The sequence below is a fragment of the Acanthochromis polyacanthus genome, chromosome 13 (assembly GCF_021347895.1).
Source record: "Acanthochromis polyacanthus isolate Apoly-LR-REF ecotype Palm Island chromosome 13, KAUST_Apoly_ChrSc, whole genome shotgun sequence".
Classification (NCBI taxonomy): Eukaryota; Metazoa; Chordata; class Actinopteri; family Pomacentridae; genus Acanthochromis; species Acanthochromis polyacanthus.
Genome location: NC_067125.1, coordinates 1,956,200 through 1,982,831, shown reverse-complemented (window position 1 = coordinate 1,982,831; position 26,632 = coordinate 1,956,200). Strand labels below are relative to the sequence as shown.

At 42.2% G+C, this 26,632-nt stretch overlaps 1 protein-coding gene across 1 annotated transcript; it reads right to left on the bottom strand.

Annotated features, from left to right (window-relative positions):
* Positions 1–1,598: 1,598 nt before the first annotated feature.
* On the bottom strand, positions 1,599–24,647 carry LOC127536852 (nuclear GTPase SLIP-GC-like). The gene is made up of 17 exons (XM_051958192.1): positions 24,624–24,647; positions 24,117–24,232; positions 21,503–21,719; positions 21,169–21,375; positions 19,933–20,139; positions 19,640–19,815; positions 15,974–16,064; positions 15,645–15,726; positions 6,986–7,107; positions 6,653–6,826; positions 6,414–6,568; positions 6,142–6,259; positions 3,783–3,891; positions 3,538–3,671; positions 2,868–2,949; positions 2,666–2,761; positions 1,599–2,396 (listed from the first exon to the last, which is right to left on the bottom strand). The coding sequence occupies exons 1-16, from the start codon at positions 24,645–24,647 to the stop codon at positions 2,676–2,678; spliced, it is 2,100 nt and encodes a 699-aa protein (XP_051814152.1). The 3' UTR covers positions 1,599–2,396; positions 2,666–2,675.
* Between the last annotated feature and the right edge of the window lie 1,985 nt (positions 24,648–26,632).

Genomic DNA, 26,632 nt, shown 5'->3' with positions numbered 1-26,632 from the left:
CTCCAGTTGTCTCAGGTTTGATGGGTGTCTTCTCCAATGGCATGTTTCAGCTCCTTCCACATATGTTCAATGGGATTCAGATCTGGGCTCATAGAAGGCCACTTTAGAATAGTCCAACGCTTTTCTCTCAGCCATTCTTGGGTGTTTTTGGCTGTGTGTTTTGGATGGTTGTCCTGTTGGAAGACCCATGACCTGCGACTGAGACCAAGCTTTCTGACACTAGGCAGCACATTTCTCTCCAGAATGCCTTGATAGTCTTCAGATTTCATCGTACCTTGCACACTTTCAAGACACCCTGTGCCAGATGCAGCAAAGCAGCCCCAAAACATTACTGAGCCTCCTCCATGTTTCACCGTAGGGACAGTGTTCTTTTCTTCGTATGCTTGGTTTTTGAGTCTACGAACATAGAGTTGATGTGCCTTACCAAAAAGCTCCAGTTTGGTCTCATCTGTCCAAAGGACATTCTCCCAGAAGCTTTGTGGCTTGTCAACATGCATTTTTGCAAATTCCAGTCTGGCTTTTTTATGAGTTTTTTTCAGCAGTGGTGTCCTCCTTGGTCGTCTCCCATGAAGTCCACTTTGGCTCAAACAACGACGAATGGTGCGATCTGACACTGATGTACCTTGGCCTTGGAGTTCACCTTTAATTTCTTTGGAGGTTGCTCTGGGCTCTTTGGATACAATTCGAACGATCCGTCTCTTCAATTTGTCATCAATTTTCCTCTTGCGGCCACGTCCAGGGAGGTTGGCTACTGTCCCGTGGGTCTTGAACTTCTGAATAATATGAGCCACTGTTGTCACAGGAACTTCAAGCTGTTTAGAGATGGTCTTATAGCCTTTACCTTTAAGATGTTTGTCTATCATTTTTTTTCGGGTGTCCTGGGACAATTCTCTCCTTCGCTTTCTGTTGTCCATGTTCAGTGTGGTACACACCTTTTCACCAAACAGCAGGGTGACTACTTGTCTCCCTTTAAATAGGCAGACTGACTGATTATGAGTTTGGAAACACCTGTGATGTCAATTAAATGACACACCTGAGTTAATCATGTCACTCTGGTCAAATAGTTTTCAATCTTTTATAGAGGTACCATCATTTTTGTCCAGGCCTGTTTCATTAGTTTGTTTTTTTAAATAATTATGTTAATCAACAATTCAAAAGTGATGGCTGTTTTTGATTATTTAATTTTCAATAAATTTTTATTTATTGTTACTTTTGTGAGTTTCAAGTGATTTCAGTGAGAATTGTGGGTTTTTCCTTCTTTAACTGAGGGGTACCAACAATTTTGTCCACGTGTGTAGTTTGACCTCAGTAGAGTCAGAGAGGACACCAAGACTCTATGACTCCTCTGAAGGAGCTACTAGAAAGAAACTACTGGATGAGGCCACTAAGACAAATATCAGTATTCACTGTTTTCAATCATTTCTGGTGTTTGGGTGTTAAATAATGTAGAATTTTACTTCCTTTGTAGAAAATCATTTTAAATTAAAGCATCTGACTTACTTCCTTCCATCTGACAATTAAAACAGATTCTAAGGAGAACCTCAAACTATTTTAATTCTTTGACACAGAAATAATAAACTCCATGTGTACTTTTCCTCAGTGTTTATTGGACAGGACATCAGATCAAATGTATGCATTTAGACTCAGTACAGAGCAGACACCAAATAAACCAATGATCCAGTAAATGTTGACTTATTCTGAAAAGCCTGAAGTCACATCAACCTGCAGTTTAGGTTTGATTGAAGGTTCAACAATAATGTTTGATCAGAAACATGTTTTCATTCAGAATCAGTGCAGATTAAATGTAAAATAAAACAACGATATAATAAATGATGACAGTTTGTTCCTTTCATGTGAACACCAACATCATCTCACACTCAGTAAATGTTTGTCCTGGAACTTAAAGGAAACCCACTGATTCAAAATCACTCTTTAAAAGCCTAAAATCTGTTAAATCAAAGCTGAAGTTTTAGCTGGATTCAAGGTTGAAGGTTAAATGTGCACACATTGATAGAATCCCTGAATCTGCAGCCCCCCCAATGAACCCACAAGAAACTCAGAAAACTAAAATATGCAACTGGAAAGCAAAGAAAAAAAGTTCAATCCTTAAAATCTAAATGTTTTATGGTTTATATCTGCATGATGAAAACCAGAACATCACTGGTTCAGATCCAACCAGGCTCTTTCATTTCATTACTATGATTTAAAAAAGGTATAAAAAGAGAAAAACTTTAGAAACATCTCTAAAAAACAGTCAAAGAACAAACCAAAGCATCAAAGAGTACGTAGAAACCAACTGAATAAAAACATCTCAGACCAAGTCCAGTGTTGACTCGATGATCCTCAGATGTTCAGTAGGAGAGCAGACCTCTGGAGTTTCTGTCCACTGATGGAAGCTGAAACAGAAACCAGACAGACACACAGCCAGGTTGTAACACTGAACAATGATGGAAAACAGTCATCAGGCAGGACTCAACATCTGCTTCCAGCTGTTCACACTGGAACACTGAATCTGAGGATTAGTTGAAGTTTTCAGCAGCAGCTTCATCAGATGTTCCTCTGCATGTGTCATGGACATCAGCTCTACTGCAATTAAAGCTTTTATTAACGTTATGTAGAACAAAGACTGTTCACAATCAAACACAGTTAGAAATATCAGACTTACATTCAAGGTTTTACCCCAGTTGTGACGTTTCTCCGGCTCGGCTGCGTTTCAGTTCCTTGTAGTATTTCTTCACCTCCTCAAGTTCTGCTGCAACATCTAAAAAAAAACACTCATTGGAAATGTGTCCACGTCTTTTACATGGATGGTTTATTTACAGGATTCTTAGAGTTCTACATCAATGACTCTGAAATGTTCCTGTTACCTGGAGTTAAGCTGTCATCTGTCTTCATTGACATCTCAATGGATTTCTCCAAGGTCTCCTGCAGTGTCTCCAGGATTTTAGCCTATTCAGAATAAGATCTTCATCAGTCATCACAGAGAGCTCAAGACAAACTTAATCATAAAGAAATGAACTGTTCAGACTAGAAAAAGGACCAGTGACTCCATGATGGAGATAAAATCTATGTCTGAGCTTCAGGAGCAGGACCACACCTCCATCACTCCCTTCCTGTCCTACGTCTGTACGTTCTACTCTGTCCTTCACACTTGTTGGTTCTTGTTTCTGGTTCTCCACCCTCCCTGTACTTCTGCCTCCTTTTCCTGTCTTCTCCTTGTCCTAGGAGGTCCACTAGCTGCTGCTGATCTCTAAGCTTTCCTCCAACACCACATCAGCTCATCTCAGTCTTCACATAATGATCCTTTGAATCCACTAAAGAGTCCAGCTTCAGATCAGTGGTGTGGTTCTCACTAGTGAACTGTAGGTTTATGGATGTCCCTGATTAATAACTACTGATAAAATTAATACACTTCTTTAGTAGTTTATGAATCTTTCACAATGACACATTTTCCACTGAAATACAGAAAAATCCTTCATGTGAACAGTGAATGTGTTTTCAGTCTCATCATATTTCATCTTATAAAACAGAACAAACCTTTAAATCCTTCATCTCCTTCAACATGACAGCTTTAGCCTCCTCAAACATCGTGTCTTTTGAGACTCGTAGATGTCGTTTAATAGTCTCTCTCATGTTTTCCAGTGTGTCCTTTTTACGAAATGCTGCTGCTTCTACAATAAAAAAACAAGTTATTGTCTAATATGATTTTTATGCACATTTATGATCAATGTAAATGTGTGTAATCACACTGACAGGCTGTGTATCATCACTGCATTTCTTACTTTTGTAGCAGATCAGCATTTTTGCCTTGATTGTCTCTGCCAGGGTGCTGTAGATGGTTTTCTTATGGTCCCGAATGATTTTTTTCAGTTTTGTCTTTATTATTTCTTCCTATGAGAGATGAAGAAAATCCATCCATTCATCCATCCTCTATACATCGCTTTATCCTCACTAGGGTCATGGGGGGTGCTGGAGTCTATCCCAGCTGACTCTGGTGAAGGCAGGGGACACCCTGGACAGGTCACCAGTCTGTCACAGGGCTACATATACAGACACACAATCACACTCATGTAACCCAGGTTAACAAATCTGTTTTAGTCTCTCTCCTTTCTCCCTGATGTATTTTTAAAACCTTGCGTTATTTTCTGGGTTTTGTGGGGATAAATTCATGGGGCTATTGGCCAATCATTGCCCTCCATTTAACAATGTCATGCAGTCACGTGACTCAGTCCGGCCAACTACTTCCCCTTTAGTATGGCGCTGCTCGTCATTCCAGCAGCAGCTGTGGGGTAGGCAACACGAGTCCAGAGCTACAGGTCGGTTTAAACTTCTATAATAGCGCTATTTTTGCATTACTTTTGCTTGATATTTATTATTTCTAATCGTTAAACTTGTAGATTCCCCATACTGTCGCCATATTCGCGTGGAAGCAGGCGCTGGGTGGTGATTGGACTGGAAACTGGTGAGTGTTTGGTTGTATGTCCTCGCGCTAGCCGCATTAGCGTTTGTATAGCCAAATTAGCCTAGCCGCCTCCATTCATTTAAACGGAGCAGTTAGCATTGCTTGCGATGTCCATTGTCTGTGAAGAGCACTACATGGTTCATGCCTTGTTTGTCCAAGAACGGCAACCAAACACATGTAACTGTCTGAAGTTCTATGAAGGCATATTAATGCCAAAATTCCCTTTATGACTTAAGGTGTCTTTTTATTTTTTTTAGTGTTTATTCACTGAATTGAGATATTAAGCACATTTATGTATTTTGACCATTCATTGAATTGTGTACAATTTTATTCTACAAAAATAATGTAGGTACCATTATTTTTTTAATTCTTTCGATTTCAATTGATATACATTGTTATTGATATTTATGAATCTTTGTATGCATTGATAGTTACATTTGGAGAATGTGTTTTAGCATTTTAATTTGCATTTATGCAATAAGTGCATTTAATCCTGAATCTTGTATATACTGTACTGACGTAGCTACGAGACTATTTGTGTAAATTTACAAATGATTCATTAGAGCTTTTGGTCCTGTTTAGGCCCAGGGTTTTGGATGGCGAGCTAAGAAGAAGCCTCAAACCTAAGAAACTGGCAACCGCTTCAGTTGTATTCCCTCCACCGGGCCGGTAGGGGGCTCTGTCGCCCACAAGAAACTCTTCCACTGGCTAACTAGCCACTGCCACCTAAATCATACAACACTTACACTTTCCTTTCCCAAAACTCCTTTCCATTCTCCTTTGATCTGGACAATCGAATGCAACCCAGACGTGGGTTTTCAAAGACTTTGGGTGGCTTGAACTGTGGACTTGTTTTTGTTGTTTTTTTTGTCCTTCGGTGACAGAGTTTTGTGCTGTGTGTATGGATTATGGACCTGATTTTTCTAAATGCTCTGGATGTTGTGCATTTATTTGATTGTCGTGGTTGTTTTCGATTAATATGAAAATGAAGCGCTGACGTTCGCAAATAGCCATGCACATTGTTACTCTAATTGTTCATTGTAAATATTTTTTGCACTTTTTGCACTTTACTAAAATGAAACTGATAACAGCATCATAAAAAAAAAACATTCAGTGTCCCGTCAACTCTCTCCTAGAGCGAAATCAGATCTTCTGTTCACTAGCATATTATTATATTTTACCATCATACAGTTGCTACACTCACATTCACACCTACGGACAATTTAGAGTAACCAATTAACCTCAGCATGTTTTTGGACTGTGGGAGGAAGCCGGAGTACCCGGAGAAAACCCACGCATGCACAGGGAAAATATATTTAACCAAAAAATCAGTTATCATGGAATCATGCATGTTAATATCTCATTGTAGTTATACATGTACATAGGCACTGAAGTAAAAAAAAAAAAAAATCAGTTTAGTAACCAAACTGTCTTTTAAATGTTTCCACAATGGAAATCAAATGTTCTTCAGAAAGTTCTTCCAGCTCTGCAGCAGAAGTTCCCATAAATGGTACATGTGTGTCTGTGTCTGTGTTTGTGTCTGTGTCTGTGTGTGTGTGTGTGTGTGTGCATACACACACACACACACACACACACACACACATATATATAAATGTGTGTGTACACACACACACATTTATATATCTGTATATAAAACAATAATTGCAATTTTGTCTCACCTCTGTCATGAGAAATATCAGCTGCAGTTTGAGGCTTTGATTCTCCTTCTTTAGCCTCTTTGTGTTCAGGGAAAATGACCTGATGGCGCCTTTGAATGATTCCCTTTTATCTTCATTTCTAAAACATATCAAGTTAGAATGATAAGAAAAGTATCACTGATGTATTTGTGTTTTAATAATAATAAATGCAGAATGTACTAATTCTAAATATCCTCAATTGTTGGAAAGTGATCCAACAACAGGTTTTATGTCCTCATTCAGTCACTTCTTACGGGAAGGTCTTCTTGAACTCCTCATCGATGCTGTCTGTCAGCCATGAAGCTAATGTAGCATTCAGGTTGATTTGTGTTTCTTTTTCTGGTTTGTGGACGCCATCTTTCTGAACTACAGAGTTCAGTGTCCTGTGAAAAGCACTGCCCGTCTTTGGCTGAGATGAAACAGGGAAAAAGTCACTGTAGATACGCACTGATAAAAAGTCAAATTACTCTAAATTTAATATTCAAATACATACAGGATATAAGATGGAGTGTATTTTTTTTTCACATAAACGTTTAGATCTTTCCACCCCCTCAGTAAGACGTGTTTCAAAAGCCTTGTGAGCATCTTCCACTGCTTTTTGGACTCCACCAAGTTGAAGGTTTAGATTCTTTTCAAGTTGAACACAAACATCTGTTTTCTTTTCAGCCTGAAATGAAAAACAACACATTCATTATTAGATAGACAGACAGACAGATGTTTTCACTAAATCTGATCGTTGACTGTTATCTCCTTATTTGCTGTGATTACTATTTTCTGTAAATACTAGAAACAGCACAATGAATGAGCTTTTATTTCTTGTTCTTACCCCTTTTTTAGACCTAGCCCCTTCCATCAATGAGAGGATCCCATAAGCTCCCTTCACATAGTTTAATGTCTCGGAGTGATCGTCATTGAGATCTTTCAAAAATTCCTGAAGTTTGGGTATTTCTGGAAAAACAAAGTAGTTTTATAAAGACGTATTTCAATGAAATAAGGCAAAGAGTTATTCTTGACAGCTGCGCCAAAACAGAATATATATTTGGACTATACATTTTCTGCTGTCCAAATATTCATAGAGCTGTGAAAAAGTATTTGCCCCCTACAGAAATCATTTATTTCTGCATATTTGTCAGACATAAATATTTTAGATAATCAAATTATTGGTAAAATAAGACAAAGATAACCTAAAAAAAGACAAAATTCAGTTTTAGGAGGTGACTCCATTTTTTGAAGGAAAAATGCTGTCCAACCTATCTTACTCTAAAAAATAAAAAAATAATTAACAAAAAAAGTAATTGCTCTCTTAGCTACCAACCTACCAAATGATCAGATTCATTTGTCAGTTGGATTCAGTTTCTCCATCCACACTCACATATGAATAAAATTTAAATAAAATCTGTCTTCCATTTTTATGGAATGATGGCGCTGGCTATGGCGACACGCAGCAGCAGTGTGTGAGGTGTCCGTTTGTTCGGTGTGTTTAAGTGTTTTTATTAACTCTTTTTACTAACTCTTTTAACCACTTGTGGAAGACAATGTCGGCAGGGAATCATCCCAGTTTGGGGGGCATTCTCTTCTTTTTAACACTTTTATTCCACTTTTTACTTGGAGTATGCGTGAGTGGAAAACCTCACCAGTATAGTCGCAACTTCCTAGTTTTGCTCCGTGACTCCGGATTGGGTACCGTGGATCCCTCAACACCTGTTCCCCCAGAGATCAACCGACTGAATCCCTTCACAGAAAACTGGAGCGGGTCGGATGGACCGAGACGTGCGAGGAAAAGAAGGAAACGCGGCGGACTGCGACAGAGGCTCAAGCGGCAGGGCCACCGTCGGATACCTCTACCCACTGTCATCCTGGCTAATGTTCAGTCGCTCCGGAATAAAGTGGATGAGCTTCAGGGTAACGCCAAGTATTTGGCAGAGTACAGGGATGTATGTATCCTGGCCCTCACGGAGACCTGGCTTAAGAATTTGGAGTTTGGATTTGGAGTTCCCTTCCGCCTTGGCAGAGACCCCGCAGTGACCGGTAAGTCACTCGGCGGGGGGGGGGGGGGGTGTCTCTACGTCAATAAAAACTGGTGTAATACGGTGATTGTCAGGGAGACACTGTGCACCAAAGACATTGAATTATTGTCCGTATCCCTGCGACCGTTTTATCTTCCCAGGGAATTTCCACAGTTATTTATTACTGTTGTTTATGTTCACCCGAAGGCTAATGCTGATGTAGCAACCCAGGCTATGCTGAAAACAGTGCAGCGGCTGCAGGGGTTAACGCCGGACGCACCGTGCTTCATTTTGGGTGATTTTAATCACTGCAAACCGTCAAAGTCCTTGGCCAAATTTTATCAATATGTGACGTGTCCCACTCGACATGCAAAGTGTCTCGACCTTTGTTTTGGATCCATAAAAGGAGCATGTAAGTCCTTCAGCAGAGCTCCACTCGGCATGTCTGATCATAACATGGTTTATTTGGTTCCGACCTACAAATTCGTCCTGAAGAGGAACAAGCCGGAAAGAAGATTGGTTCCGGTTTGGTCAGAGGAATCAATCCACTGCCTCCAGAACTGCTTCCACAGTACAGACTGGGATTTGTTCACAAATGTTTGCACGGATATTGATGAATTAACTGATGTTGTTTCATCATATGTTTCTTTTTGTGAGGTCTCCATTATTCAACACAAAGAAATTTTCCTTTACCCCAATAATAAGCCATGGGTGACCAAAAGTGTCAAAGCTGTGATTAATCAGAGGAACATCTGTTTCACTCAGGGTGACACTGCTAGATATCGGGAGTTTCAAAAGCAGCTTAAAAAGGAGCTTAAACTTGCCAAATGTAAATATAAGGACAAGGTTGAGAGGATGCTAAGGACGGGCAGCTCTCGGCCTGCATGGGAGGGGGTCAAATCTATGATGGGGATGCAATCAAAGAAAAGCCATGTCTCCCTTAATGGAAAGTCTGATCTGGTGCTCTCAAATGAACTGAACAACTTTTACAACAATTTTAACAACTGTGATTTTAGTGAGGAATTGTCAGTTTTTAAAAATGCTGGCCCCTCACAGAATAATGTTGATGACAGGAGCAAGGTGTGTAAAATTTTCTGCGAAATCAATGAAAGGAAAAGCCCTGACCCCTATGGCATTGGAGGGCGTGTTCTTAAGAACTGTGCTGATCAGCTGGCAGATATATTTACTTTCATTTTTTCATTGTCCCTCCAACTATTAGCGTGGCTAATGGATTTTTTAACAGAAAGACCACAACGTGTGAGGGTTAGTGGTATTTTGTCAGACACCCTCATCTCCTCCACTGGATCACCTCAGGGCTATGTCCTTTCTCCTTTACTGTCTGTTTCCAACACGAATGAGTGCCGTAGCCAACATGTGGGGCGTCACATCTTGAAGTTTGCGGATGACTCAGTGATTGTGTCCTTGCTGAGTAATGACCACCCTGACCATGGCCCTGTATTGAAGGAATTCACTGACTGGTGTTCCACATCCCTGATGCACATCAATGTGTCTAAAACTAAAGAAATGTTTATAGACTTTAGGAAACATCAGTCAGTCTTCCCTGCTCTTGCCATCGAGGATCAAGCCGTGGAGGGGGTCCATACTTATAAATATCTCGGTACTAATATTGATGACAAGATGTCTTTCGACTTTCATGTCGATGTTGTTTCTAGGAAGGTGTATCAACGCATGTACTTTTATTGGAAAGTGCAGAGTTTTAAGGTTGATAGTACTTTTATGAAAATGTTTTATTCTTGGTCTTCTGAATCGCTCTTAGTCTGGTCTCTCACCCAGGACCAGTTTGCCTTGGGAGACCCTATCAGGGCTTATGCCCCGGACAACATAGCTCCCAGGATCACCGAGACACTCAAACCCCTCCACCGCGATAAGGTGGCGATTCGACGCATCCTAACCCTTCGAGCATAAGGTTGCTCATAAGTGTACTTGGTACCAGAGCACCTTAGGCCAAAGGTCGATGATCGACTTTATAGTTGTATTGTCAGACCTGCGGCCATATGTTTTGGACACTCTGCTTGAAGAGAGGTGCAGAGCTGTCAACTGATAACCACCTGGTGGTGAGTTGGATCCGATGGCGTGGAAGACTGCCGGACGGACCAAAAGTGGAGTGTGGGTGAACTGGGAATGTCTGGCGGAGGACCCTGTCCGTAGGGTTTTAACTCCCACCTCCGGAAGAGTTTCTCCTGCATCCCGGGGGAGGTTGGGGACATGGCGTCTGAGTGGTCCATGTTCAAAACCTCCATTGCAGAAACAGCTGCTAGGAGCTGTGGTCTGAAGGTCATTGGTGCCTGTCGTGGCGGGAATCCAAGGACCCGCTGGTGGACACCAGCGGTGAGGGAGGCCGTCAGGCTGAGAAAGGAGACTTTTCGAGCCTGGTTGGCTCGGGGGTCTCCCAAAGCAGCTGACAGGTACCGGTTGGCCAAAAGGGCGGCAGCTGTGGCGGTTGTGGAAGCTAAAACTCGGGTGTGGGAGGAGTTCGGGGAGGCTATGGAGAAATGGTAAATGGTAAATGGTAAATGGTTGTATTTATATAGCGCTTTTATCCAAAGCGCTTTACAAGCGACTTTCGGAAGGACTTTCGGTCGGCCTCGGGAAAGTTCTGACAAACCGTTCGACGCCTCAGGAAGGGGAGGCAGGGCTTCCCTCCGGCTGTGTACAGTCGTTATGGAGAACTGTTAACCTGTACTGGGGATATTGTCGAGCGGTGGAAAGAGCAGTTCGAGGAACTCCTGAACCCAGTAAACACATCCTCTATGGAGGAGGCAGAGCCTGAAGACTCGGGTGGATCTTCGTCCATATCCATGGCAGAGGTCGCCGAGGTAGTTAAGAAGCTTCTCAGTGGCAAGGCGCCAGGTGTGGACGAGATTCGCCCTGAGATGCTGAAGGCTCTGGACATTGTTGGACTGTCCTGGTTGACACGTCTATACAATGTCGTGTGGGCATCGGGTACAGTGCCTGTGGAGTGGCAGACCGGGGTGGTGGTCCCTATTTTCAAAAAGGGGGACCAGAGAGTGTGTGCCAACTACCGTGGTATCACACTTCTCAGCCTCCCCGGGAAAGTTTACTCGAGGGTGCTGGAAGGGAGGATCCGACCGTTAGTCGAACGTCGGATTCAGGAGGAGCAATGCGGATTCTATCCCGGTCGTGGAACAGCGGACCAGGGGCCTCATTTATAAAGCTTGCGTATGGTAAATGGTCTGTATTTATATAGCGCTTTACTATACCTGCAAGGTACCCAAAGCGCTTTACATGATACGTCACATTCACCCATTCACACACACATTCACGGCGGAAGCTGCCATGCAAGGCGCTAACCACGACCCATCAGGAGCAATTCGGGGTTAGGTGTCTTGCTCAGGGACACCTCGAACACGACGGGGTGAGGATCGAACCGGCAACCCTTCGGTTGCAAGACGGCCACTCTACCCACTGAGCCATGCTGCACCTAGAAAGTGGCGTACGCCACTTTCTACGCAAAGGTTGTGATTTATAAAAACAAAGTTGGCGTGAGAATGTGTGCACGGTGCGCCAACCTTGATGCTCGATGCTTGCTTACGCACAAAACAGGGCTAGAAAGTGGCGTAAATCACAAACTTTGCGTAGAAAGTGGTGTATGCTGTGTATGTTGTGATTTCTAAAAACAAACTTGGCGTGAGAATGTGCGCACCGGTGCGCCAACTTTGATGCTTGCTTACGCACATTTTGTAGACCGAGGGAACGGCAGTGCCGGAGGGTGAAGTGGTGAATTGAAACCAGATTGATCTCAAACCTTTATTGTCATCACATATTAGACTTGTACAGCCGGATAATCATAAACCCTCATTGTTGTAGATGTTCATATAGTGCGCCATTCGGCCTACGACTGTATTTGCAGAATTATGTTCATATATCAAACTTCCATCTTCAAATGATATAGAGCAGTGAGTGGCACTGATTGATTACTAATTTGAAAAAGGCCTGTGACAATCAGTCCAATCGCTGATCAAGCGGATAAAAAGCGGGTGACAGCTGTGCTTAATGTGGCACAATGGATGCGCTGGCATCGCTGGAAGATCACGTTAAGAATGGAGAGACTTTATGGATCACGGGGATTTGCCCATGACGATGACTGGCTAACAAGCCGATTCAGATTCTCTAGAGCAGTACTCTTGGATCTATGTGCTGAACTGGGCCGTCTTAGACAGACCCACCTGCCGAAACCATCCCGGTACAGACACAGGAGCTGACGACTCCGGGGTTTCTGGCGACACCGGCTCCTTCCAGCGGAAATTGGCCGACAGGTATGTGTTTAATATGAAGAATATATGAGGTTACATATACACATATATGTGGGTCAACACATGATTCATTCATCCTGACGCACAGCAGAGAAAAGACTGCAGGGGGCGCTGCGTAAAATGCCGTGGATCAGCAGCTTATTTATATACAGATACATTCATGAGTTACTTTGCATTGACCATTCATGGTAAAATGTGGGTGTGTTGTGGGCGGAATGTGAGGTGGATCCACCTGTGCAATCTTCCAGCAGGTGTGTGATTTATCAAGAAATTGCGTGCAGCTGTGCTTACACACAGTTTTATAAATCAGGGTCGGAGGGCATACGCCCATTTCGAATTTTCAGCGTACGCAAACTTTAGTATGGATCCTACGCAATGTTTTATAAATGAGGCCGCAGCTCTTTACCCTTGCGGAGCTGCTGAGGGGGTCATGGGAGTATGACCTGCCAGTCTACATGTGTTTTGTGGATCTGGAGAAGGCCTATGACCGTGTCCCTCGAGGGGCTTTGTGGGGGATACTGCGGGAGTATGGGGTCGCGGGCTCGTTGCTATGAGCCGTTCGGTCCCTGTACGACTAAAGTGAGAGCTGTGTCCGCATACTCGGCACTAAGTCAGACACATTTCCTGTGGGATTTGGGCTCTGCCAGGGTTGTCCCTTGTCTCCAATCCTGTTCGTGGTTTTCAGGGACAGGATTTCAAGGCGCAGTCGTGGTGGGGAGGATTTTCGGTTTGGGAGCCTCAGGATCGCATCTCTGCTTTTTGCGAATGATGTGGTTTTGTTGGCGTCCTCAGACCGTGACCTTCAGCACACACTGGAGCGGTTTGTAGCCGAGTGTGAAGCAGGGATGCGGATCAGCACCTCCAAGTCCGAGGCCATGGTTCTCTGCCGGAAACCGGTGGATTGCTCCCTCCGGGTTGGGGGGGAGTTGCTTCCCCAAGCGAAGGAGTTTAAGTATCTCGGGATCTTGTTCACGTGTGATGGGAAAATGGAGCGAGAGATGGACAGGTGGATTGGTGCGGCGTCAGCAGTAATGCGGGCGTTGTACTGGTCCGTCGTGGTGAAGAGGGAGCTGAGCCGTAAAGCAAAGCTCTCGATTTACCAGTCCATCAACGTTCCAACCCTCACCTATGGTCATGAGTTTTGGGTAGTGACCGAAAGAACAAAATCACGGATACAAGCGGCCGAAATGAGCTTCCTCCATAGGGTGGCTGGACTCAGCCTTAGAGATAGGGTGAGGAGCTCAGACATCCGGAGGGAGCTCGGAGTAGAGCCGCTGCTCCTTCGCATCGAAAGGAGCCAGTTGAGGTGGTTTAGCCATCTAATTCGGATGCCTCCAGGGAGACTTCCTTTGGAGGTTTTCCGAGCACGTCTGCCTGGGAGGAGACCCCGGGGTAGACCCAGAACTCGCTGGAGGGATTATATATCCCTTCTGGCCTGGGAACGCCTCGGGATCCCCCAGGTAGAGCTGGAAAGCGTCGCTGGGGGGAGGGACGTCTGGAACGACCTGCTTTGCCTGCTTTGCCTGCTGCCTCTGCGACCCGGCCCTGGATAAGAGGAAGAAAATGGATGGATGGATGGTTTTATTCTTGTTTTGAGTCTGTTTTAACTTTTTCTTTTATCTGCTGGTACAGTTTACTTTCACTTAAAAACAAAAACAAATTACAGAGTACAGTGAGAGTATGCAGCAAAATTGCAGGTATTAACCTCAACAATCTCTCTGATGTATATAAGCTCAGAACCTTAAATAAGGCCCGCACACTCCTCACTGACCAGAGCCACCCCTTGGTTGGTGAGTTTGTGCTGCTCCCGTCAGGCCGCAGGTACATCCTGCCAAGATGCAGGACAAATAGACTTAAGCATTCCTTTGTCCCTGCTGCAATTGTCCTGCTAAACAAGTGACTGACTAACCTGTTGGTGCTATCGATTGTTATTGTCTGTGCTTTATGTAACTGGTACTCTGCGAGTGTTGTTGACTTGCTCTGCTAGCTGTATAGTGATTTGCCACATTCCAAAGACATTGAAGAACAGATGAGGAACAAAGTCATTGATATTCATCAGTCTGGAGGGTTCCAAAGCCATAGCTGAGGATCTGGGACGACAGAGAACCACAGTAAGAGACATTATCCACACATGGAGAAGCATGGAACAGTGGAGAACCTTCAGGAGTGGATTAACTACCAACATTTCTCCAAGAGAACATCAACATCTAATCCAGGAGGTCACAGTAGACCTCACTGACCTCAGTTAAAGTCTGTTTGTCTACATGATTCCACAATAAGGAAGACTCTGGGAGGAAATTGAACCATGGGAGAAATGGAAGGATCAAACCACTACTGACCAAAAAGAACATAAAAGTTAATTTACAAAAAAATCTGGATGAACCGTAAGACTTTTGGAATAACATCCTGTGGACTGATGAGTCAAAGGTTGAACTTCTTAGAAGACAGGGATCACACATCTGGTGTAAAGCTAATACTGCATTCTACAGAAGAACATGATACCAGCAGTGAAACGTGGTGGTGGTAGTGTGATGGTTGGAGGACCTGGATGACTTGTCATGAATTCTGCTTTCTATCAGAAAATCTTCCAGGAGAACATCCATCATCAGTTCATGACCTAAAGCTCAACAGTAATGGGTTCTGCAGCAAGACAATGACCCAAAAACACAAACAAGTCCACCTCTGAGTGGCTAATAAAAAAATAAACAAACAAAGGTTCTGGAGTGAGAGAGCCAGCAGATGTGTTGGCTGTATAAAGGGCAAGTGTCTTGTGCTTTGGTTTTACATTGTGTTTCATCTTGTTGGGAAATCAAAATGTTGGTGCAGTTTGGGAAGTACTGTCTGCGGATTTGCATGGTTAAAATGCCAATCACAGCTGTCCCAAACAAACTATCACAAAGATTTGACAGCAAAATGTTAATACCAGGGTTGAACCAACCAGTAGTTGGGTTTACAGGGACAATTATTTCTTCACAGAGGTAATAGAGGTTTTCAATAAGTCTTCAGTAAAACCACATCTAAAAACTGCATTTTGTGCTTTGTGGACTATGTCTGTCTAATATTCAATACATTTAAATATTAGCTTGATGATCTGGAACATTTAAGTGTGAGTAATGTGCAAAAATAGAAGATTTCTGTAGGGGGCAAATACTTTTGCACACCACTATGTGGAGACTTCACCTACCGGTGTCCTCTGGATCCAGATGTTTCTTTTTCAGGAACTCTTTGGAGCTCACTGTGAACACTTGGAAATCACTGACATGTTTCTGGTGAAAATGGGTTTAAAGGTAAGTCATAAAATAAGATGAGATAAATTCTACTGATCCCTAACTGGGGAACTTCAAATGTTGCAGCAGCTGAATGTAAAAGAAGCTCAGGAGGAAACCAAACTACAGAAGTATTCATGCAGGAGGACCTTAATTAAGGTTCCTTTATCAGTTAAAAGGTCATCAGTCAGAGCTGCAGTCTGTAACTACAACCATCAATCTGTGTAGATCAGTCTGTAAAACTCACCTTAACCTGGTTTAGACTGTCAAATTCTTCTTTCACTTCTTCCTTGACTTCTTCATTTCTTTCTACGATGCGATCACGAACATTTTCTGAACTATAAGAAAAGAAATAGTGACGTCTCATCCAGAGTTTAGAGCACTGAAAGATGATTTTTATTTCATACAGTTCATTTCTCTGACATGTTTAAAGTTTAAATGATCTTTTGTTGAACGTGTACCAGCTGATAGAGATGCTACAAGTTACAGTGAAATACTGATGCTTCACTTTACAGGTGTGTGAGGAACTTTCTTGGAACGTTGCTTTGGTCATTATTATACAGAAAACTAATTCAGAGACAGTTCTTTTAGTTTAGTTAATAATGCTGACTTGTTCATTTATAGAAGAATTTCACTGATTGAACTCCTTCATTTAAACCTTATGCTGCAGACCTCTCACCATAAAATCTGAACTTTGATAACCATTCGACACCGTTGAATAACTCCATCCCATGTTACTTCCTGCCTGCACATCCTGCCTTCCCTCTTCAGACCTTGTTTACCTTCGATCCTCCACTGATGTACACCTGTCTCCTGCACCTGTTAAAGTTACCATCCCTGTCACACTTCACACTTCCTTTCTACTGCTTTCCCAGTCAGGCTGTCAGCTACATCTAGTTTCTGTCTCTGGCTTCTATCTAGAATATCGTGTCATGCTTGTGTGTAAACTGTCACGTGTTCCAACCGTGTATTCTCCAGAATCATGTTTTCATCATGTTCTGTAGTGTTACACAATCGACCGTAGAGTCTTCTTCACTGTGTGCATTTCCTGCTGATCCTGGCCTCTTCAGTCTTTCTTAGCCTGGTGATACACATCACCCCTGTTGTTTCCATCCAGCATAGTATTGCTGGTCAGGGAGCTTTGCTAGGTCAGCATGAGCATGTATTCTATAGTTTGGTAGACTACAACCACGCACTATTAAATCAAGTTACACAGCTGACTAATAAAATGTCTAGTTTAAAACTGCAAACTGTTCAGCTCTCTGTTCATCCACACAGAACCTCAGCTTAGCCCAGCTCCTAGGTTCCGGTCAGGCCTTTTAAAACCAGGTATCCTTGGTATTCAATATGCAGACCCTCTCACATTCCACTGATTGAGCTCGTATTGCCTATTTAATCAGTCTATTAAAGGATCAGCAAGAGAGTGGGTAGCTATACTGTGGGAGGGTCAGGCTGATATGTGGCTGTTCTGTGGCCTTCACTAATGGAATAAAGAAGCTGTTTGACCATCTGGTTCGAGGAAAAGATGCCAGAAATCGACTCATCTCCACTCAGAGAGTCCATGGTGTGGCGTAGTATGCGGTGGAATTCTAGACCTTGGCAGCAGAGAGTGGCTGGAACGTCAAAGCATTTCAGGGCATGTTCTACAAAGGCCTCAATTAAAAAAATGACCAGAGACAAACTGTCAACCAAAGGCGACACCTCCAAATGTGACAGAGAACAGACCCTCCAGACGACCCCTCCTGTACCCCACTCTGCATACCCAGCCTCCATCATTATCCAACCAACCTATCCAGAATCAGAACCCATGAAACTCAGATGAGCCCAGCTGACCCCTCACAAGAAAGACCATGGCAGAGGCACAAACACCTGCTCTACTGTGGGAGACTGGGACACTTCATTGCCACCTGCCCTACTCGACTGTTAAAAGAATTGGCTTACCCTTTACTACAGGAATATGGTGAGCCAAACGTCTAAAACTTCTCCCTACATCTGCAGCTCACTGCTTCCCTCTGCTGGTAAACCCTGTCTGTACCTGTGTCCAACCTGACTGACTCTGTAGCAGAGGAGAACTTCATGGACAGCAGCCTAGCCAAGCAAATGCACAACCCCCACATAGACTGATCCCAGGAAGAAGTAGCCTCTTGGAGCTCTGATTGTCAGGCTAATTGTCTCTGCTCTGCCCTGACCCCAGCAGATCCATCAGTCCTGTTCCACCAGAGACAATCAGCTTTACCCAAGTGCCTCTGGAATACCATGATCTGTCCCAGGATTTTAGAGAGGCTCATGTCCTCACATTGCCTCCACAGAGACCCTATGATTGTGAGTTTGACCTTCTCTGCCTGGTCGTTTATACAACCTGTCAAAAACTAAACAGTCTTCATACATTAGAGACTCCCTCACCAGCAAAATCATCCAACCATCCTCCTCTCCTGTGGAGGCTGAGTTTTTCCTTGGTGGATAAGAAAGACGGATACGACAACAGATACGACCTTGCATTGACTTCAGAGGCCTACATAACATCACTGTAAAGAACGAGTACCTCTTACCCCTAATATGATCTACTTTATTCATTAATCAGCTCAGCATTCACACCTCTACATGTTGCCACCATCTTCACAAAACTGGGCCTCCATAACTTCTATTACCTCATCTTAATCTGTGAAGGTGAGGAGTGGAAGATAACTTTTAACACTCTGCTGGTCCGCTTTCAGTTACATCGTCATGCCCTTCAGTCTCACCAACGTTTCCACCATTTTCCAACCTAATCAACAACGTCCTCCGAGACATGATCATCCAGTTTCTTTTTGTATACCTTGACCACATCCTGATTTACTCGCGCAACCCCGAGAAACAGACATGTGTGACCAGTCCTGGAACAGCTCCTGAAAACCGCCTGTTTGTGAAAGCTGAAGTATGTAAAGTCCATGCTGCCACCATGTCTCACATGGGTTTTATTTTCTCCAGAGAAGATGCTTGGATGGACCCCAATAAATTCTCAGCTGTGCAGGACTGGCTGCAACCAGAAAAACGGAAACAGCTTCATCACTTCTTACCATTCACCAACTTTTATGGGAGATGTATTCACAATTACAGCAAGGATGCCGCTCCTCTGACAAACCCTTCTATTGATCTTCTGAAGCCACCCACACCTTCCAAGACCTCAAGCTTCAATTTGTCTCTCCCCCAATTCTATTCCAGACTGATCATAGCCAACAGTTCATCAAATTAGATGATGCTCTCCAATGGATAATAAGCTCCATCCCTGTGCCTTCCTCTCCAGATGGTTATCTCCAGATAAACAGACCTATAGCATCTTAAACAGAGAGCTACTTGCCATCAAACTCACCTTGGAGGAATGGAGACACTTGTTGGAGTCAGACCAGACATTCATAGTATTCACAGACCACCAGAGCATTGAGCACATCCAGACAGCCAAACAGCTCAACTCCTACCAGGCCCACTGGAGTCTGTTTTTGGACATTTTAAGTTCTCCCTGACCTATCAACCAGGTTTCCACAATGTGAAACTGGATGCCTTACCCAGGAAGTTCTCGGTGGAAGATTCCTACATGTAGCACGAGTCTATCCTCCCCAAGACCAGCTTTGTCTCATCCCTAACCTAGGAGATGGAGTATTAGGTTCACCAAGCCTAGTCCCACCAACCAGACCCAGGTAATGGACTCCCTCTGTTACCAGTAACCTTTGCTTGTGTCTGATTCTTTCTGTTCTCAGGTCCTTCAGTTGTCCTTCATTAGTTTGATTTCCTAAAAGCTCCAATAAGGAATCAAGAAGGAAAGAGATGCAGAAATCTGGTTTTCTCACACAATGTTGCCTATTAAAGATGATTAAATGGAGGACATTCACAAATGTGGCGGTCACCTCATAAATGTTCAGCATCATAATTTACTCACTCATCATCTGAATCTTCAATAACATCAGACTTGGTGCAGATAAAGTGAATTTGCTGACACTGGCCACCATTTCCAATGAGGCTGCAGGTGTTCTCCAGGATCTCCCAGGGTTCTTTTTCTGATGTTGCTCGTTCAATATTGGCCACAATCCACACAGTAGAACAATCTCCAACAATCTGAAAGGATGTAACAGTCTGTTAGTCATCAATACTAAACCATCAGTACTAAAACATGATGTTTGCTTCCATAAAACAGTAATGTTCAATCAACAGCAGTACATGAGGATTAATTACCCTTTTCCACATTTCATCTCTGCTCTTGTTCCGGTCTCCACTTCCAGGAAGGTCCACCAGTGTGACGTGTTGGAGAAGATCATTATTAGGCACCTCGATGGTCACACACTTCACCAGTGGCCAAAAACACCTCGTTATTCCTTTCTTTTGTCTGCGTTCTGAGGAAGTCCTTGTATATTTGATTAATTTTGCAGAAAGATCTTTAGCCTGCAAAATGTAATAAAAGAACAAGTTAAAGCAATCACATGTAGAATAAATGTTGAAAATACAGATAGAAGTGACAGCAGCAACCAGAGCAGAATTAAACAATAACACTAAAAGTTAAGATGAAATTATATATAATCATATATATGTGCATAAATTGGACATTTTAAAATATAGACAAAAGTGTAATTTATCATTCAAAGTAGTTTAAAATCAATCCACTGGACTTTAAGAAAGTTCCTTGAAGACGTTTCACCTCTCATCCAAGAGAGGTGAAATGTCTTCAAGGAACTTTCTTAAAGTCCAGTGGATTGATTTTAAACTACTTTGGATAACCATGACCTGATGAATGAGAACCTACACACTGTAATTTATAATATTCTATTGAGTCCAACAGGAAGATGTGACCAACTGGTTCAAAAGCAGCAATTTAATAAAACAATAGCAGCATATTTCATCAATCTTTTTTCTTTTTAAAAAAAAATTATTTGGACCGGACAGTGCATATTCATGAACACACAATAATAATGGATTAGATTTATATAGCGCTTTTTTGGCCACTCAAAAAAGTGGGAATCAAACCACCAACCCTTGGACAACCTTCTTTATCACCTGAGCCACAGCAATCTCATAATACTTTACACAAAGTTACAGAAAATACACTGGATTTAGCACTATTCTAATTTCTATCAGTTAATCTGTGTTCACACCAATGTCATTTGTTCAAAACAAGTATTTTATTAATGTTGCTGCTGTTTTCTAAAAGGTTTTCCTTTGAAGGGTTAATTTGATCTGGATCTGTAGACCTGAATACAGCTGCTTCATATCCAGTTAAAATCTGAAAATAAATGTAAACAGTATTTATTTTAAATAGTATTTTTTTATGCTGCTTTTGTTAAACATTTGTTGAATTACTGTTGACCTAAACAAAACTCTGTATAAAACTATAAACCTTAATAACTGCAGATCTCACTTCATCACACTGATGGTTAAAATGTTTTTAATGTAACTACAGAAGGTTTGTCATCTTACTGATTTAAACGTCAGAGTCTTCTTCTTGGATTGGAGAAATTCTGGAATTTCTCTGAAGTATTTGGGGTCTACAGGATTTTCAGGGAATTTGTCTTTCCACTCTTTTCCATACAGTGCAGACAGCTTTTCATCCTCATCCTTTTTCTGTTCCCGATCTGTATTATTGTCATGAAACTGCTTCACTAACCAAACCTCATCTTCCCACTCCTAAAAACAAACAAAATGACATCTTAGTTTTACTAAATGGTCTGTAGTGGAACCAGTAACTGTTGCAGACACATTAGAACTCCTCAGATAGTTTCAAGGAAACAAACTCATCCATCGATCATTTTACCTTTGGTGTAATGAACTCAATGTCTGCTTCGTATTTTGAGTTGTCAGGGTTTGACTCCACTTTAATCATGACAGAGGTACAGGCCTTGGAGTCCCCAGTAGGCAACAGATTCTTCTCTCCAATGATGGCATTTATCAAAGAGCTCTTTCCAGCCCCAGTTCTGCCAAAAACACCGATCACTTCCCTCTTGTCTGTCTCCAAACCGTCGATTTTCTTCCTGTGAAGAGTTAAATATGAGTTAATTCAGTGATTTGAAAAATACTAAAATAGAAAACATGTGGCACCATCAGTAGGACATCTGTAGCCAGCCTGCTGAAGTTTAATTTAGAAATGAGGACAATCAGTATTTTATCTTTCTAGTAAAAAATACCAGAATTTGTTGTATCTGTGCTGCCATCCTGTCAGACAGTTGGACTGATGCTGTGGAGTTGCTTCTTACCATCAAAACCTCTATGTAGCATCCATGTAAGTGCATTTATTTTGACAAATGAACATATTTCACAAATCAGTTTTGACATCTATGAGCTTTTATTTTGAAAGTGTAGCATACTCCACAGAATCCTGTTGACTCTGTAAATATGAGGAATTTTCATGGGTAATGGAATTAAGACTTATAAAAAATTAAATCTGGGTCACAATAGAGTTGCTCACTGAGCTCTGTTATTCGGTACAGACTCTTATTCTGAAAGTGAACCCAAACATACAGAGGGTTTGTCCTTCAATAAATGTGTGAGAAAGAGACAGAAGTAGTTTGGTTAGCTCATTTCAATGCAATCCATCCTCCTAACTTTTTTCCTTAACTAACCCTCACCCTTTATTCTTACATTATAGAAGGACACAGAAGAACAAAAACAGCTCCTGTGCCCATGCACACCAGTTAGAACCTATTAGAACCTGGTGGAACCTACTAGAACATGTTAGAACCTATTAGAACATGCATCAAGGCTTTGTTAATATCATCAGTCATCTCTGTATATGTAGCCCTGTGACAGACTGGTGACCTGTCCAGGGTGTCCCCTGCCTTCACCAGAGTCAGCTGGGATAGACTCCAGCACCCCCCATGACCCTAGTGAGGATAAAGCGGTGTATAGAGGATGGATGGATGGATGGATGGATGGCTCTCTGTGTTGATTACTTGAAGCCACTGTTAGACTGTCCTGCTGATAGAACCACTTTAACAGTATAGATCACTGATGGAGGAGGCCATGTTTGTAGTCCTTTCCTAGTCCAGTGTCCATCAGCCAATCAGTTGTCCCTCACTGGTTGCTATGGTGATTCCCTCCAGACAGTCAGACTGAGGATTAAAGCCTCAAACAAACCATCACAGCTCTAAAACTAGGAGTCGGATTGAAGAAATTCTTTCAGTGTGTGAACCAGAATCTTCTTGTGAACGTTCTGATGTATTTTTATGACTGTTCTGTGTTTTCTACAGATCTGTTGGCAGGTTAGAGAGACTCACTGTTTCTGGTTTTACAGCTCAGATATAATGGAGTCAATGAGACTTTTGGTCGACTTTCTCTGAGCTGATTTATGAATAAAACCATGACAGAAGACGAGGTTAGCCTCAGGTTTGTTTGTTTTTTTAATTACACTTGATATCAATGACTTCAGCTGAAGGAAATTTCAGAATTTTACAAAAATAATCATAAAACTTAAACTATAAATGTGTAATAACCATGAAAGATATCAAAACACAGATTTAGGCAAATAACATTCAAAGTCGTTGACATTCATCAGTCTAAAGGGTTCCAAAGCCATAGCTGAGGCTCTGTGACTGGAGAGAACCTCACTGAGAGACATTATCCACTCATGGAGAAACATGGAACAGTGGAGAACCTTCAGGAGTGGACCAACCACCTAGCCTAGCCACGCTAGACAACCCATGGCAACGAATTTAATTCTCTGCCAGGGTGGGTCTAGTTACCCTCCATAAGGCTCGAGGCTGGATTCTCCTAAAACTGGCCGGACCAATCACCATGAAGTGTAGAATCAGAAGGCGGGCGTAACGAAGTGATGACAGAGGCGTGACGATTCTGACAGAAACAACCGGAAACAACTAGCCTAGCCGCGCTAGACAACCCACGGCAACGAATTTAATTCTCTGCCAGGGTCGACAACAAAAACGACAACAGTCGTTGAGCTCCATTAGCACCGACTCTGAATAATCTTTCTGTTAACATGTCTGTAATATACTTGAGCTTCACCCATTGACTGTATAAATAAGGCTTCACCGAACTCCCACATCCTCTGATTTCTGGCGCTCTAGGAGCCTATTCGTTGCACTGATTGATTGTATACCTACCCAATTGCTGCAGAGTGATTTGATAGACAACCTTTAAGCCCGCCTCCCTCCCTGTCGAGCGAGCCTAGACCCTTGTGTCGTAAGAGCTGGCTCTAGCGCGGCTAGGCTACCAACCACCAACATTTCTCCACGAACATCAACGTCTAATCCAGGAGGACCAACGCCAAAGTTCCAAAACACCAACGAACTGCTACCTCTCAGGTTCGAGATCTCAGATTGCTCTTTTGCATGAACTGTTGTGAAGAAACCAAAGACAAACTCTGTTCTCTCTGTGGATCTGGTACCTGGTCAGCAGGTAAACTTTAGACTCACCTCAGGAACTCATTCAGCTTTGTGTTGCCTTGGTAAGGAAGTTTCTCAAGGACAGAACTCATTATGTATTTGACATCAGACAGTATGATTTCTTCTGTTGGTGTAAAAATAAAGAACTGTTTATCAAGAAGCAGGAACCAGTTTATCCAATAATGAATAATATGACAGATTTAGTAAAGGACACTGAGGAAAAAGTGAACCATGAAAGAAATGTGAAGTCAGCTGTTGGTTGAGATTGTTCAGAAAGAATATAACTACCTCTGTCTGGTTGTGCTTCATTGTGACGTCGTTTTCTGGGTGACTGTCCTTCACTGGACTCACCCTGAAGATCCAACTTTACATGAACATTATAATAAACATTATTAATGTTAATGAGATGTAATCTTTTCCTGTAATCACCGTCATAACGTTAAAGAAGCTCTCCTCTAACAGCATTCATCTACATCAGTGAAACTGATGCTACTACATGTGAATGTGTGCAAATATCATCAAAGTGCAGAACATTACCTGAGGCTTCAGGCGTTTCGGCATTTTTAGGATCAACCGTTCAGTTTGTGGATCATCAAGGTAATATAGACCCTCTGTGTCAATGTGTGCTGAATCTGTAAATTTAAACATTAATGAACATTATTTTCAAACTGCTTCAGAAATCCATTTCATGAAGGAGTGTTTAGGAAATGTGTTCATGTTTCAGTGTTTTATGGTTGAATGCATCTTAATTCTCTTGTATTTAACCTCCAAGATGCTCCAAAGCTCACATCTCTGCTTGTTTTCTGTGATAATGTACAAATGTTTAACCATCAAGAACTGAACAACCAGCAGATCAATGATCTTCCATGTTTGTGTCTGTATTAGTAGATGGTATGATTCATTATTGGCAGATTATTATCAAACATTTGGACCCAGAAATCATGTAAGGTAATACTTTATCTTTAAAATGATCAGTGTGAACTAATTTAGACCCCATTCAGTCAGTTGGTTAAGAACGAAGTCTTCCATGACCAAGAACAGAAACTGACATGATGGAATCAGTCATTACTGCTCAACATTAAATCCATTTACATGGAGTTTATACAGGAAGACGAATCAGAACTGAGTTAGAATTAAAGGTTAAATGGTTGACCTGATGTTGGAGATAACTGAGGAGTTCAGTAGAGAGACACAGACCTGCAACAGGCAGCCGAAGACTTCAGGTAGAAAATACAGCAGCACAAGTTCACTGATGATGGATCAGGTTGTAAAATAAAGTGTTAGAGGGAGGAGGCAGGAATCCAAGCTGTAGGAAGAGACTGATCAGAGATAAAGAACAGGTAAACAGGTTTGGTTCATCAGGTGATGCAGAAATGTTGGAACATTTGAATAAGAGCAGATGGGAGTGTCTGCTGTGGAAAAACAGGAGGGTTAGTGGAGAAAGCCTCAAAGTCATTGTCCTCCTCAACACAACCCTCTGTCTCACAAACATTCTCCTCAATAACACTTTGACTGTCAAATAGCAATTTGAAAACATCATTGAACATGTAAACCTTTTCAGATGAGAGATGGAGCAGACTGCAGTAAACACAGAGCACAAAGAGGAAGGATTTGAATAGACGGCTGCCCTGCAGGCTTTTACATGGTTTCTCCTCCCTTATTTTGCATGAACTACTGATGTCCTTGCAGCAGGTGTGAGTCCAGCAGGTCACACACACCTTCATGGCCATGGTGCAGGAAAGTTCTCATGAGAATATTGTTTCCCCTCCCTTATGTCACATTAACACCAAAAACTGAAGATTCTGGTCCCTGTACTGACGTCAACAACAAGATAGACGCTAAGAGTGTCCCACCAGATACACAGTTTGACATGTTGAAGACATAAAGTCACTATACGAGCTCTTCATATAGTGTAGTAATACTGTATTTATTCATTTTCATTCTTGTATATATTGAACATGTTGTTATTGTAAGTATTATCATTACTGTACATGTGGTTAGAGCTGCTCTGAAAGATGCTGCTGGAACTCTGGAAAATTCCTCTGATGTGGGGAGTAATAAAGGCTTATCTTATCTTATCTCATCTCTTTTCGTCTCATCTCATCTCATCTCATCTTATCACCATCAGTTGAAAATATTGTGCTTGAGATGATCATGTCAGAGGAGAGGACTGTGTAGTTAGAAAGACCTGAATGTGATCACCTCCAAGCCTACAATGGATTCCTCATTTTGGAAGAAGTTCACAAATCAAGTTGTTTCCTTCATGCCCGCCCCATGAGAAAAATAGTAATAGTTGTTCATCCACCCTCTGCTATGGATCAACTCTAAACTATCAGCTCTGTTCCTGCAGGTATGGGATGTTAGCTCACACAGACAGTTTTACAGATAAAACAGCTTCCAGAGGAACACTGATGCTGCAAAATGTGTTCATTGAAAAAACATCATCATTTGATGCTCAATCAGTTTTCCTCATCAAACTAGGAAACGTCATGAAATATGAAGTTAAACATAACAGAAACTATTATTTGTTGAATGATAAACACTGA